Genomic DNA, 14,565 nt, shown 5'->3' on the forward strand with positions numbered 1-14,565 from the left:
ATGTGTATCTAATGGACTCACACTTGCTTTGCTTGCAAAATTCAGAACTTGAGTTTATTCAGATTATGGCTTGCATGCAAACTTTCTCACCTTGGGAGAATCTGAAGATCCCGTCAGCACCATGTCAACAGAGCAGCCTGGGGAAAGCTCAACACGAGATGGTTTGAGACTAAACACCGGCTTCTCTCTGCTAGAGGGGAGCAAAGATCCATGACCCAGAATGTCCCTCTTCCCAGGAGCAGAGATGGGGGGCAGGACGGTCCAGCCAGATAAGTTTCCCCTCTTTCGAGTTTTTGTAGAGGGCAGGATGCCATCAGTCCGCCAGTATATCCGTTGCATTTGCTGACCATGGTTGGTCAGCTTGAAGTGGTACTGGCATGACCCATGGCTTACAGGACATACAGAGGACAGCAAGGAGGCAAGGCATACAGTCAGTACTACAGTTCTGAATCACCACATCATTATTCTGAAGTCAAAATTTGACCCATAAGTGTGATCTCTTCCATTATACCTGAAGTATGTGCCTAGATCAAGGTTGGGAGCAAAAGGCCTGTCGCTGACAATCGTGGTGCCAGTGCCTGTGGCTGACAGAGGGACAGAGTGCATTTGACCATCCAGGATGGATATATCCAGCCTGGCCTGAAAGTGAAGCGTGTCCTTCAGATGTGCCACAACTCTCAGCTCAAGCTGGCTCTCAGGTGGCACCTCCCCCTCACTGGGCTCAACTCGCCCAAAGGACCTTCCATGGCTCTGAGGAAACAGAAATACAATCAGAGTTCTTTTACAGTCTGAACCCAATGAGCTGACGTGTTTGCCATGACAGGATGCTTGCCTTTGCATCTCTGGAGTAGCATGGGAACAGTTACAGAAGCTAGTTTCATGACTGAAATGTGATGCATGAAAATATCTCCCTTGTGGGGGCACTTTCCTCTAACTGCACTGCACACGCAATTGAGGCCTATGCTATGGATGGACCTGGAAAGATAGATGTGTATATCATATAGCTGCATAATCACATCAATATTTCGTTGTAGTATGAGATCCTAGAGGTATAAGTAGAGAAGTGGCTCCCTGCTTGACATAAGTAAGATGAAATACCTCCCTACTACACTGTTAGAAATAAGAGTTCCAAAAGGGTTCTTGCTTCCTGAGGGGGTGAGGTTCTACCCAGAACCATTTGCTTCTGGAGAACTCTTCTTTTTTTGAAGAAAGGTTTCCTTAAAGGTTCACTGTAAGAGTAAGGGTTCCATTAAAAACCCTTTTCATTAAGAGTTCACTGAGTGTTAAAGCATAGATGTTCTCTGCACCATCAAATATTCAAATCTTTACCACATTACCACAATTGATATATTTGCCATCATTTCATGCCATACAACACAATATGGTCTGCTGAAATTCATTTTTCACAGGTACAAGGTATTTGGCATTTCAGCTCTAATTTGGAGCTGAGTTTTATTTCCCATCTCTACTGCACCATTGTAATATTAAAGGCTGTAGTGGTAGTGACTTCATGCTATCTCCACCCCTCAAAATGTGACTGTGAACTGTGCTGTGGGTTGCAAAGGACCACATCAGCCGCGGTCCTTTTGGAGCCTCATGAAGCAAGATGTGTTTCCCTTGGCCCCAGGCTAACCGGTTCAACTAAAACCATGATTAATGAGAAAAAGATTTATGGGCAATGTGGTCAAATACTATTTTTAAACCCCCTACTGGGTGGGTTCTAGATTAAACTAAAAGGTTCTTGTTAGCACCCTTAGGTGGAAAGTTTCTGGATAGAACCTCCAGAGAGGGATCTGGGTGGAACCATTACAACACAGAAGGGTTCTCTGAACCTTTAAAAGATGGTTCTAGGTCTTACCATTTATGTTGGGTTCTAGGTAGAAACCTCTGGTAGGGTTCCAGGTGGTACCTTTGTAAAAAGTTCTACCGTAAACAAAAAAGGGTTTCTTCTATGGGTACAGCCAAAGAATCCTGTATGGTTCTAGCTAGCACCTTTATTTCTATGAGTGTAAGATTACGATAATGGTAGAGAACAATATATAGATTTACAGTTGTATAGTAGGAGTTAAGATGAATGTATCCTATGTTAAAATCTGTTTTAAAATACACAAAAACCTGACACATGGATTGTTTCAAAATGTTATTTGTCTCACATCTACACTCTCTTTGATGTGATTATAAAATGGGACTGCTGACAAACTCAGTATTTACTCTATTTCCCAGCTCTGTGGATTGTTGGATTGCATTTATTGGAATCAAGTTCAATGTAATGAGAAAAAGATGTAAATCTAATGTTCGTCTCCAGTCCATCAACAAAGCCCTTCACTGTGCTCACTGTACTATATATATATCTGACCAAGCAATGGTCGGAATCACAATCAATGCTCGATACAGCAACTCTGTTGATGAATGGCTGGAACCTAAACTTTAATTGGGATTTTGAGGATGAGCTTCCTACAGACGCAGTGAAGCTTGCCCACTTTCAATGCCAATAGGACATCACGGTAGATAGTTTATCAATGGAGGAGAACGTCTTTGCTTAAATACTGCAAATGACATTCAGGTTACCTTACTAAAGCAGAGGCTGTACTAAAAATAATATTGGGCAAATGAAATATGATGATTAGTTTGAGAGGGACGTCCTGCAGAAAAAGAGGCATTTGAGGAAAGTTGCCTCACAAGCAGGCAACACTTGATCAGCAAGTGACTTTAGGAGTCATAGCTCACTTTCTCAGTGTTTGTATGATCGGACAAAGGAGCCGGTGAAAGTGAAGTTGGTGTGGGTCGATGCAAGGGTGATCACAGCAAAGGGGTGGGTAGAGTCAGAAGAGGAGAAAGAGCAGGGGGTTGACTCCCCAAAGAGCGGAGCAAAACGACTAGAATCTCAATAATCACATCAAAACCTCCTGCATCCCACAGCTTGATTAGCATTGATTGCTTTCAAATGCGGCACAAGTCAGAAGGGCTTTGAATCCAAATCGGTGCTGTATGCTGTAAAACAGTCAACAGTACACCGATCTGCAGAAATCCTGCATTGATGTTGAAGCGACTAGTGTAGCCAGTGCTCCTGTCAAAAATTATACAGCAAAACAAGATCAATATATTGTAATGTGAATCTCACGGGGCTCATGTTTCTGGTTTCCAGCCAAAAACGGGACTAAAATATTGACATTTTCCAACCAATAGATGTAGATGTAGTCATGTAGATGTGTTGTCATTAAGTTTCTATTTATAGCTCTGTATCTGTTGATATTCTGACAATAGAAGAGAAAAACAGACTACAGAAAAATCTGCATGTGAGGTTAAGTGTTTGGTGTGCTATGCTGACACTACTCTTCACATTACACACTCTGGCTGTCTACAATCCTTGACACTGTATACAATAATCAATAAGTCCGAGGTTGGATTAGGGATGGAGTTGTGGTTACTTTCTAACAGATAGTCACTTAGACGACAAGCACGTGTGGATACCTTCTGCAATATCCCCGCAATCTTAAGTCATCAGGTCTATTTGTGTGGCTCTCTGCCAGCCTATTGAGCGAGATGTAATGCAATTCAAGGAGAATCTGCATCGATTGATGCTTGAGAGCGCAGGGGGAAACTCCTTCCCTCAATACTGCCTCAGACGAGAGGACGGGGTCATTCAACAGCAGTTACACCGGGCTTGCCTATGTGTGTGTTTGTTTAACCCTCGTGTGACCCCTGGACATTTTTGTCCATTTCCAAAATTCAAAACTCCCTCACAGACAGATTAAAGGTCAGAGGGGGGTGATTTTTTGCATGGGGGTGTCATTCTGGGTGAAATTTCAAAATCTCAGCTTTCAGCACGAAAATCCATTATTTGACCTTGTAATGCATTTTTATCCTATCCATGACCCTTCAAGTGGACAAAAATGTCCATTTTCTAGAAGGTGTCCACCAAAAGGTCACAGGGGGGTGATTTTTTGCATGGGGGTGTCATTCTGGGTTAAATTTGAAAATCCCAACTTTCAGCATGAAAATCCATTATTTGACCCTGTAATGCATTTTTATCCCAGCAACAATACAAATGGCTAAATGACAGGTGGACATTTTTGTCCACTTGAAGGGTCATGGATGGGATAAAAATACATTACAGGGTCAAATAATGGATTTTCATGCTGAAAGTTGGGATTTTCAAATTTAACCCAAAATTACACCCACCTTGACAAAAATCACCCCCCTTGTGACCTTTTGTTGGACTGTTTCCAGAAAATGGACATTTTTGTCCACTTGAAGGGTCATGGATGGGATAAAAATGCATTACAGGTTCAAATAATGGATTTTTGTGCTGAAAGTTGGGATTTTCAAATTTAACCCAAAATTACACCCACCTTGACAAAAATCACCCCCCTTGTGACCTTTTGTTGGACACTTTCCAGAAAATGGACATTTTTGTCCACTTGAAGGGTCATGGATGGGATAAAAATGCATTACAAGGTCAAATAATGGATTTTTATGCTGAAAGTTGGGATTTTGAAATTTCACCCAGAATGACACCCCCATGCAAAAAATCACCCCCCTGTGACCTTTTCTAGGACACTACAAAAGTTTCTAGAAAGTGGACATTTTTGTCCACTTGAAGGGTCATGGATGTAACTTTTTTGAAGGGGAACACAAGGGTTAAGGGCACGTGCATGGTCTTGTCTATGCCAGCTTGGGACGTATTGAGTCATAGCTCCAGTCACAAGTTTGTTCCCAGTGGATTCTCCGTGATAAAAAGATGCACAGCGAGAAAAGGGCTTTTAGAAGCTATGTGAAACACTGATATGCTGGACTGTACATCGTAGGTCACAGTTAAGTTTCATTTACACTGAGTAAGCACAACAAAGACAAATAAGTGGAACATTATTATTCAATCTTAAGAATCTTTATGGCTATGTTTACATTACAGAGCTTAATGCTCACTTGCTCACTTAATTTCCCCAGATTTGATCTTTCTGCCTGGACTGCTCACATTCATATTTGAAGTTATCCATGACTGACATCAGCACAGATTGATCTCCTCCCTGAAACACGTCACAACAGTAAAAACGGCACATTTGCGAAACAGGCATTCGGTGAAAAAATTAATGACATACCACTGCAAGCTTTATCTTCCTAATGATCACTATAGTAGGAATGTCTGAAGACATCATTCTGGCTCATGGCTAGTAATAATAAGCCACACAAGCTTTTAATATCAAGGTCTGTCACCCAAATAAACTGTCGGTCCAACAGCTCTATTGGCAGCTACTGCTGGTAGTTCTGTGGAGAGAGAGGTGTGGGCGCAGCTGGGTGAGGAGTCAGAAGTAGAGGAGCCGAAATTTGGAGGGTTTCATGGAGGGGAAGTTCCTGCAAACCTTAGAATGTCAAGGGCTACATTTAAGTATCCCTGTCAGCGCTTCACAGAAGTGCTATTATGGCATGTAGGTAAACTGTACTTGTCAGAAAGCATCTGGTAGTCAGGCTCTATTGGCTGGTGACTGGGGCTGCCTATCACAGCAGCAGTACGGTTATGGCAGCCTTCTGTTGTTTCAATGGACCGCTCTGCACTGTATGGAATGTACATAGTGTGACTCGCAGTGTAAAAAGCGCTCTGAGTGGTCGGATGACAAGAAACACGCTATACAAATGCAGGCCCATTTACCATGTGCGCCTGAGAAGTGAATTATGATGTGGAAAAACCATGGATGTATGAAAGTGGCATCCAGACATGATCAGAAAAAAACTGAATTTCTGTGTCCACGCCTCACATGAGAGCAAAAAACTGGGTTTGGGCCACATTTGCTTGTGAACATAGCCTAAGACTCTGTTTACACCTGATAGCAGTGCTAAATAAAAGTGTTAACAACCAACAAGACTCATTGTGATCCGATCACTCAAACCACTTGCCGAGATGGTCTGGGACACATTTGACCACATATTTTTTTTATAGTGTAAACGCTAATGCGTACTGTTGCTTCACTAAAAAGGACTACGTTGTCATTGCAGGACACATCTTGTTTGTTTTGATGACAGCACACTAACGCTCTATAACTTGCCCATTTTACATTAAGGTGGACAAAGTGTTGCATGACCGTACATTGTTTTGCTGTGTGGAAGGAGACATTTTGAATTCTGCTGACAGCAATATCTCCAACTGTGCCAACACAACTACTAACATGACTAGTGAGCAGCTGGTGAGTGTTATGATGTAATAACTACATGAATAAATGACACAGGCAGTAATGAAATCTGAACACAAGTGGTTAGTTAGAGCAGCATGACAGGCACAGGTGTAAACCTTATTGTGTCTTAGCTGTCCACTTGTGTTGTGATCACCAAAACACATGTTATTACCAGATGTCATCTGGCTCTGTGATACCTATGAAACTGTGCTAAATTAGGCTGAAAACATATTCCCAAAAAAATGAGTACGCACTGAAGCTGAGTGAAAACAGTCAAAGTGTCATTTGCGGAGTAGGAGGTGCAAACAGATGAACCATCAGTTGAAGAGTAAGAGATGGAAGTTCAAATGTCGATTAAACAGTGTACATTGTATTTTAATGTATTGTGTTATATTGTAGATTAAAATTACTATTTCGTGCATAAAAATCTACAAAAGCAGAAACATTAAGACAGTCCAAGTTTAGCATCGTTACATCAGCTTCCCACATCAAACCAACCAATTTCATTCACGTCACCCTGAATTGACAAAAAGTCAACCTCTGACCGGCTCATAAAGGGAACACACTCTAAGGAAAATCACTTAATCAGATATTGAACTGGCAACTAATTATTTCTAAAGCTAACAAAGCATTGAACCAATTACCTCATTAATTACTTATCAAATCAGACTGGAAATTAATTAGTCACAAGAGCAAGAGAAGACAGACAGGGGGTTTGGACAAGAAATCTAGCCACTGAATGGCTCTATGGGAATGTATTAATCCACAACTAAAATCATTTAATTCTGTGTTCTCCAAGACTCTAACACCCTGCCGCTACATCTGAGCGCATGCAAAGTTACCTTGATCATCTTAATGTTAATGCATGTGATAAGTGTTTTATTCTATTTTTAGCAAGAGCATGTCTGCCTAATAATGCTAATATGTATGCTCAGAGGTGTGTCTGTGTTGGTGTGTTTGTACCATGCGCGCAGTAAAGTAGGCTGGAATAGGTGACTGGTTTGACAGCTGCAGGGACCTAGTTATGTCCGTCAGAACCGGGATTGTGCCAAAGTCCAGCTGAGGGCTCTGAACATGAACCACTGGTCCCTGCCCAATACATGACAAGCCCACCTCCTAGAGCAGAACCAAACAGAGGTGGATCAAAGAACAATTTGATGAGTAAAAAAAGTACTACTCCTGAATTGAGACAAAAACATCACAATTACTTCTACATTAACAACCAGCAGCATCACAGATATTCAGAGTTCACACTAAGAAGCACACACACAGACATCCACTGACCAGGGGTGGCTGTACGCTGCCAAACACAGCAATGCATAGAGTGTGCTGCTGCCTTCCAGCAGCCTTAGCCAGCAGAACCACAGGAAGCTCCTCTGAACTGTGAGGAAGAATCACTCCTCTGGGTGTGGGACTGCCAAAAAGCAGTGAAGGACTCTCCTCGTTTTTCTGAAGGAAAAAAAAAAAAAAAAAAAAGTGAATAAGATTTTTTTTGATGCAATCAACATCTACTGTACATATAGATTCACAACAAAAGGATAAATTGTCTTAGAAGTACTGTATTTTCCCTCCCCTTGTCACAGCACAAGTGGGCAGTTGACAGACATTGATTTAAATGTTAGCCATTTGCACCAGTATTTTGCAGTTTCAAGCATCTATTAAACATATATTTTTGTCGCTCGGGTTCTCAATGAAAATATTAATAAAAGACGGAGCAATGCCATCATTGCAGTCAGTTTACTCCCGGTTAGATTTCCTTCAGTGTTTCTTGTTCAGGAGGTTTTTACTGGAAACCCAATTATCCACAGAGGTCTCTTCCTCTCCAAAACAAACATACCAGGGGCCTCATTTATAAAAGAGTGCTTAGGATTCATACTAAAAGTTGACGTGCGCCCAAAGGCTGAAAATGGCGTTCACCAAAAAAAATATGATTTATAAAACTGTGCACACGCACACTTGCACACAATGTTCTCTTTATAAATCACAGACTTCCTGGAGTTGTGCGCACCCAGATCCGCCTCATTTTCCGCCCTCTACACACCCTAGTTCAACCATAAATGGTCATGCAAATCACCTCATGAATGCGATCTGCATATAAATAAGTCGGCATGCGAGTGTTCTCTTGTTGTGTGAGTCACGGCGACGGGTGAGAAGCGAACCAAAAAACGGAATTTCTCGGAGACTGAGCTAGAGACCCTTTAACGGGAGGTGGAGGACTGAAGAAAGATTTTATTTGGTGGCCAATGCAGCGGGATCACTAATAAAAGAAAGCGAAAAAAAAGTGGCAACACATCACACATCACAGCTGCTGATGCTGTCAGCTGTGTCTGTGGGACTGCATGGACAGTGACAGAACAACAACAAAAAAAAAAGTGGTCTGATCTAAAGGTAGACCAAATATTTCTACTCCTTTACCAACATGTAGTTAATGTGTTGCTTTTAAATTTGAGGATGTTTGACACTTATGTGCGACATAAAGAATCACATTTATTAAAGGTGGAAGCAAAAAGGAGTATGTGCCAGTGCCATCTTAGTCTGATCAGACACCCGGCCTGAATTACAGCATGAACCAGTGGTATCCCTGTCCCAAAATACAACTTGTAATTTGAAATACATTTCAAAGATGAAAGTGTAATAGGCGAACACGTTTCTTCATGCCGGTTTTGTCATGAACAACACATGTCTAAGTAGGGCTGATGAAATGAGTGTAACGGTTGTGCTCAATGGCTGTATTTCGAGACATGATAAATGCACTGGAAATATTTAGCTAAATAAATAAATATATTCCATGCAGTCGCGCCGTCCTCTCCCCCTCCTGGATTAAATACATATTTAGAAAGAATTTCAATTCAGGATTTGAGTTGGATTTTACAACGTTTTTATGAAACAATTATCACTCACTCCAAGCGCAAAATAAGGCTGCTGGATTTAATTTCAATGATAACGTGTATCTAAGGTGGATATAGCATGACATTAAATTTGTGTGAGACATCAATAAAAACCTGACTCCACTTCTCCACCTCGCCGTCTGCGTCGCCACTTCCCAGTGTCTTCCAAAATGTGCGCAAGCATGACTCAGAGTTTGCTTACAGGTGTGCACATTCTCCCAGCAATTTTATTTTTATAAATCACAACCTTTGCGTGGTAAGTGGCGTACGCCACTTTCAAGCCCCGTTTTGTGCGTAAGCAAGCTTTATAAATGAGGCCCCTAGTGATTAAAACTGGGAGAAACACTGAATGAACCAGTTTCATGTTACAAATCAGTGTTTCTCTGACCCTGTTTGGCTTGTCGCAGAGGGGCTCCTCGTCCAGCTCCTGCTAGTATGTGCTCACTTGTTTTTCCACGATAAATTAAGATTCAGACATTCAGGTTTTGAGCTGGAGCCAAATTATTCGCAGTGGTCTCTTCCTCTCCAAAACAAACACACCCAGCATTTTAAACTGGTGAAAATGAATGAAGCAGTTTAACATTAAAAAACTGTGTTTCTCAGATGTTAGTTGGCACAACAGTGGCTGGAGCCAAACTGCTGCTAATGTTTGCTTAGCTTGCTTCTCTGATAACTCCTGATCCAGATGTCCAATGACTAAAATCCTTCATCTGTTTAAAACATAGTAAAAAACAACCAAGATCACAAAAGTTTATCTTTGAAAGAAAAAGTTGTGACACCACTGACAGGCAACGAAGACCAAATGACACAGATCATGTCCCTGATTAAAATTATGTTTTTCTCTTGGTTTAAACATTGTTGGAAACATCTGGGATACTGTGAGTACACAACTCAACAAAATATATAACATTGGCCTGGTTGTTTTCGACGTTTAAATGCAGAGAAGTTACAAAACATATCTTTCAGTCAGGACATAATTATTGTGACTCTCAGTATAATCTTATTTCTGTTGCATCTTAAAGTTGATTAGAAAGTCCTGAGAATATTCAGTGATAATGACATTTAATTGTATTTAGTCAATCAATAGTATAGCATTTTGGAAAACAGATTTTTTGGATTTCTTGTGAGGAATTAGAGGAGAGGACTGATCCCACTCTCACGTACCACTTTCACGTACATTAGTATGGAGGAGATGGGAGATAGGAGATGAGCGGGATCAATCTTTTCATCTGTTGGGATTCACAGGACCACAGATGATTTATCATTTGGTAAAATCATCACTGATTTCAAGGCTTTTTCCTCTGCATGCTCTTTGTCTTCAAACAAAGAGGGCTATGCGACACCTATCTCCACAGGAGATCTCACCTCACACCTCAGTGAGACTCAAGTCCCAAAACTTGATTGGACCTTTCCAGTGATATGTGACTCTGATGTCACAGGCATCTGTAGATTTGTGCTCCCTTCCAACAGATTCCTTCCCCTCTCTGCTCCAACCGTGGAGCAGTGCTCTCTTTACTCCAGCTGCTTCAGCAGCTAACACCTCTTCCCGTTTGGGCCTGGACAGCAGAGGCCTGAACCCCTGCTCCATAGCCCAAACCACTAAAGGGAGGGCAACTGATCACAGACTCTCTGGCAAACACAAAGTTTGCAAACCAGCTTTCCAGCAACAAGGAACTAAGTGATTTAGCACCCAGCGTCCAACTCTGCAAGGACCCCGAGCGACCAGCTTCCTCGGATCAGAACCTTTGGAACAAAGGACCCAACAAAGACTGCAGCTAAAACCATCTTCCCAGTCTTCTTCTGCCGGCTAACAGCAGTACACCACCGACTCTTTCCTCCATCCATTCAAGGATCGGTAATGTAACAACTGGGCATAGCTTTACAGGCTAAGCAGGACTGTTTGACTTGTTGTATGTGATTTGATGCTGTTTACTGAGTTATTGTTGTGATAGATTGCAGTTAGGTCATTGATTATTTGGCTTCGCCACAGCTAAGTGTTTAGTTTGCTAATACTGTTCACAAACAGATTCTTCCATGCAACTAAACAATCTCTGCACTAATCCAGACTGTTTGCAACACACGTCACATTGACATAGACTCATTAACAAATAGGCTTTCAACAGAGCTACACCCAAACAGGCATTTCAAAGTTCCCGCTTCTTTTCCTTTGTCTTTGCTCTGACCACACGGTCAGACAAACACCTGCCCCTGGAGTCAGCCTTGATTCGGCAATTTTGGTAGTTCTCTGTTGTCAGCCATTTTGTTTTGTATGCCCAACGGCTACTTGATCACCACACCCGCCTTTGTCTTTCTTTCTCTTCTTTCTCTCTCACACACACACACACAACACACATATACACACCAAGCTTGTATATAGTTAGTTAGAATTTGTGTGTTTTGGTTTGCTTTACTTATTTGTGAATAAATATAATTCTTTGGAATCATGCCTGCTGTCTGTTTAATGTTGCACAAGGGTGAATGAATAGTCAACCTCTGCTGCGCCAAGAACTCCAAAATCCTTCAGGCATTACCGTTAATTTTGGTTGTTGTCATTGATTTAATTATTAATCAAATTCCAAATTAATAGTTTAGCCTATTTTATGAGACTGATATCTTTAACTGGCTATCATTTTTTCCTTTACGGGAATGGTGCCCCACGAGGTGATTTAATGTTAATTAAGTCACATTATTTAACATAATTACTAATTATTAATAATAATTATTAAAGGCGCAATAAGCAAAATTCATCATTTCTAGACTGAATTACGGAACGGAATTAAAAAATTGCTATGTGAAGAACTAGAGGTGTAATTTCATCTGGAGTATAGCATGACCTCACACACCCTCTCTTTGTGTTGATCTCCAGCCCATTGTTTACAAGCCGGTCCGGCTGCGCGTTCATGAACGTTCATGTGAACCCCCCCCTCACGGAGCCCTAGGCCCTCCCTCCCTATAAAAGGCTACAGCCGGTGAGCAATGGCAGCGCGTATTTTCGAAATTAAATGGCAGAGAGCAGAACATCCACCTGAAGACCACCAGGATCTGGCATTACCTCTAAAGAAACAACGGTCGTTGGCGAAGAAGTTGTCAGATAAAGAAAGGGACAGAACTCGGATTAACATTGGCCTTGCATTTCCAAGGTGGAGAGCACTGCGAGAGCTAAAGGGATTACAATCTGACTCGGAGCTAGCTCTTCTTCTTCTGGACAGGTACAACATAAAGTCAAATGTCTGTTTTAATTAGTGTTACAGTAACATTAGGCACATGTCGCTATGTCGATTCAATTAAATTTAATGTTACAGTTGTAACATGGGTTAATGTCCAGAGTTTGAGTTATTAGCGGCTCGGTCCCAGCAATGGGTCAGGCGTTTCGGTTGTATTAGGTGAGTAGCCCGGCAGCCCAGCTAACATTTGCAATTAGCATTGTAAAATGTAGCCTGGCGGGCAGCCTGGCGGCTGTGTTTAGCTATTCCCCTGCCTACTTCAATGATGATGGTCCCTGTAATAAATGCAATATTTTTGCTGAAATGGAGGCGAGGCTCAGTGACTTGAAGAGCTGGTAGAAGCGTTCCATAGCTGCAAGCTGCTCCAGTAGCTGTAGTAACTCTAGTGCTAACTCTGGGAGCTAACACTAACACTCCTCTCTTCTCTGTGAGCCCGCCAGGCTCCACGCTAGAGCTCGCCGGAGCCGAGAAGCAGGCTCCCGGATCGTTAGCATGGTAGCCGACTACTGCTAACGCTAACGTCCCCACGCTTCTCGGCTCCGACTCACTGAGCCTGGTGGAGAAGCGTGGGGACGTTAGCACTAATGGGCTGCCATGCTAACATTCCAACTCTTCTCCGTGAGACCGTGAGCCTGGCTCCCGGCTCAGTTGGAGTTGGAGCGTTAGCGTGGTAGCGAAGTAGTGCTAACGCTAACAGGAAAGCAGGGAAATGGGGGGGGGGGGGTGTTGGAGAGCAGAGGTAGACGGAGGAGTGGCTCATGACACACTTTGTTTTGCTCTATAGGCAGTGCACAACGGCGAACCTAGCGGTGAAACAATTTCGCTTATTACCCCTTTAATTATTTCCGATAGCCAATTTAACATATTTGATACCTCCGTGTGAAGCCTAGTGTGTTGACCCCAACATATTTGGTGCCACCGTGTGAGGTAAATATATGTTGATTCCCAACACATCTAACTCTCAGCAAATCAGAAAGTAAGTGTATTTCCCAAAATGTTGTTTTCATGTTGCCCACCTCCACAACATAAATTTTCTGTTTTATGCTGGAATTGAGCCATTTTCTTTAATACGCATGTGTCAGCCTTGATAGCTTTTGCGCTTGTTCATTTCACTACCCCGCAACATACTATATAAACACAATAAAAAATCATTTACTGCAGTGATCTCCTTAACCTGGTCAAGCATGCCATAGCAGGCAGGCAGAGTGCTGATGTTGGTCAGCCGCACTTTCTGTTCATACGGGTGATTGAGGAAACACCTCTGAAAGTCCAACACAGGAGTCTCCACCACAATATCAGGAACAACACACCTATTGGCAAAGAGGAATAGATAGAGAGAGGAGAAGAAAGGAAAAGATCTGAGGCTTATTTATGAATTACAACAGCTATTGCATTACTTCATGCCAAAACTGTGCTCTATTAATTAGAGCTGATTCATAAATTTACAATGACGGTGATTGCCGTGAGGAAGTCAGATTACAATTGCCCTACTCTGAGTGATGGTGCAGGTGACATTCCAATGTATTATTATGCAAATCAGGCTCTGAATATTTAACACACACTCCACTGATTTGTCGACACCTGTATGGAAGTTCAATGGAGCACATTCACAGCTTGTCAAAGCTTCAGCGACAGCTAGAAGCACAGCAGAGGATACTGCCAAGAAAAAAAGGCAATTTACTTCCAGAGAAAGAGTAGTAGGAGAGTTTGTAAAAAGAGAGATGAACCTCTGCTGTTTTATGGCATCTTGTGACACAGTTGTGACACGTTAACACTCATTTTAGAGGATGAGATGATATTCCATCTTACTAGGACAGCGGGGCGGTGATTCATTTTCATCCATTAATTTTTTATGAAGTATCTTTTTAAAATGGAAAAGATCAAACAGTGTTACAGCAAAAGAGAAAAAATACAGGACAACTGAGCCAATAATCTGTTATGGCCTAAATGTGCAAAGTCAAACTAATAATAATAATACTGAAGTATTTTTGCTGCAACTTAATTTAAACTGATGTATATTTGAGTATGTGTACATCAAAGAATGTGTGTGTTCATGTCAGTAAATGTGTCTGACCTGGCATTGATAGGCAGAGTCCTGATCTCCTTCCCAACACCCTCAACATCCACCACCAGCGCCAGCCTGTATCTCTTGACTGTGTTGGAGCACAGCGTCACCTGTAGGTATTTAATACACAAATACAGTATGAGATCACAAAAGGTTCAAAACAAACAGTGACGGTACTCACATCAACAAATAAACACAGTTTCAGTTTAGGTTTTAGATTG

The 14,565-nt window shown here is 41.9% G+C and overlaps 1 protein-coding gene across 1 annotated transcript in view; it reads right to left on the reverse strand.

The window, feature by feature from the left end:
* hydin (HYDIN axonemal central pair apparatus protein) overlaps positions 1-14,565 on the reverse strand; it is a 119,118-nt gene that overhangs the window by 74,595 nt on the left and 29,958 nt on the right. The window contains exons 15-20 of the mRNA XM_049573961.1: positions 14,354-14,454; positions 13,454-13,589; positions 7,452-7,616; positions 7,131-7,283; positions 512-750; positions 91-388 (exon numbers count right to left, since the gene is read on the reverse strand). Of these exons, the coding sequence (XP_049429918.1) occupies positions 91-388; positions 512-750; positions 7,131-7,283; positions 7,452-7,616; positions 13,454-13,589; positions 14,354-14,454 (1,092 nt within the window). The remainder of the gene's footprint in view (positions 1-90; positions 389-511; positions 751-7,130; positions 7,284-7,451; positions 7,617-13,453; positions 13,590-14,353; positions 14,455-14,565) is intronic.

Source organism: Epinephelus fuscoguttatus, linkage group LG4, assembly GCF_011397635.1.
Source record: "Epinephelus fuscoguttatus linkage group LG4, E.fuscoguttatus.final_Chr_v1".
In the NCBI taxonomy this organism is placed as follows: domain Eukaryota; kingdom Metazoa; phylum Chordata; class Actinopteri; order Perciformes; family Serranidae; genus Epinephelus; species Epinephelus fuscoguttatus.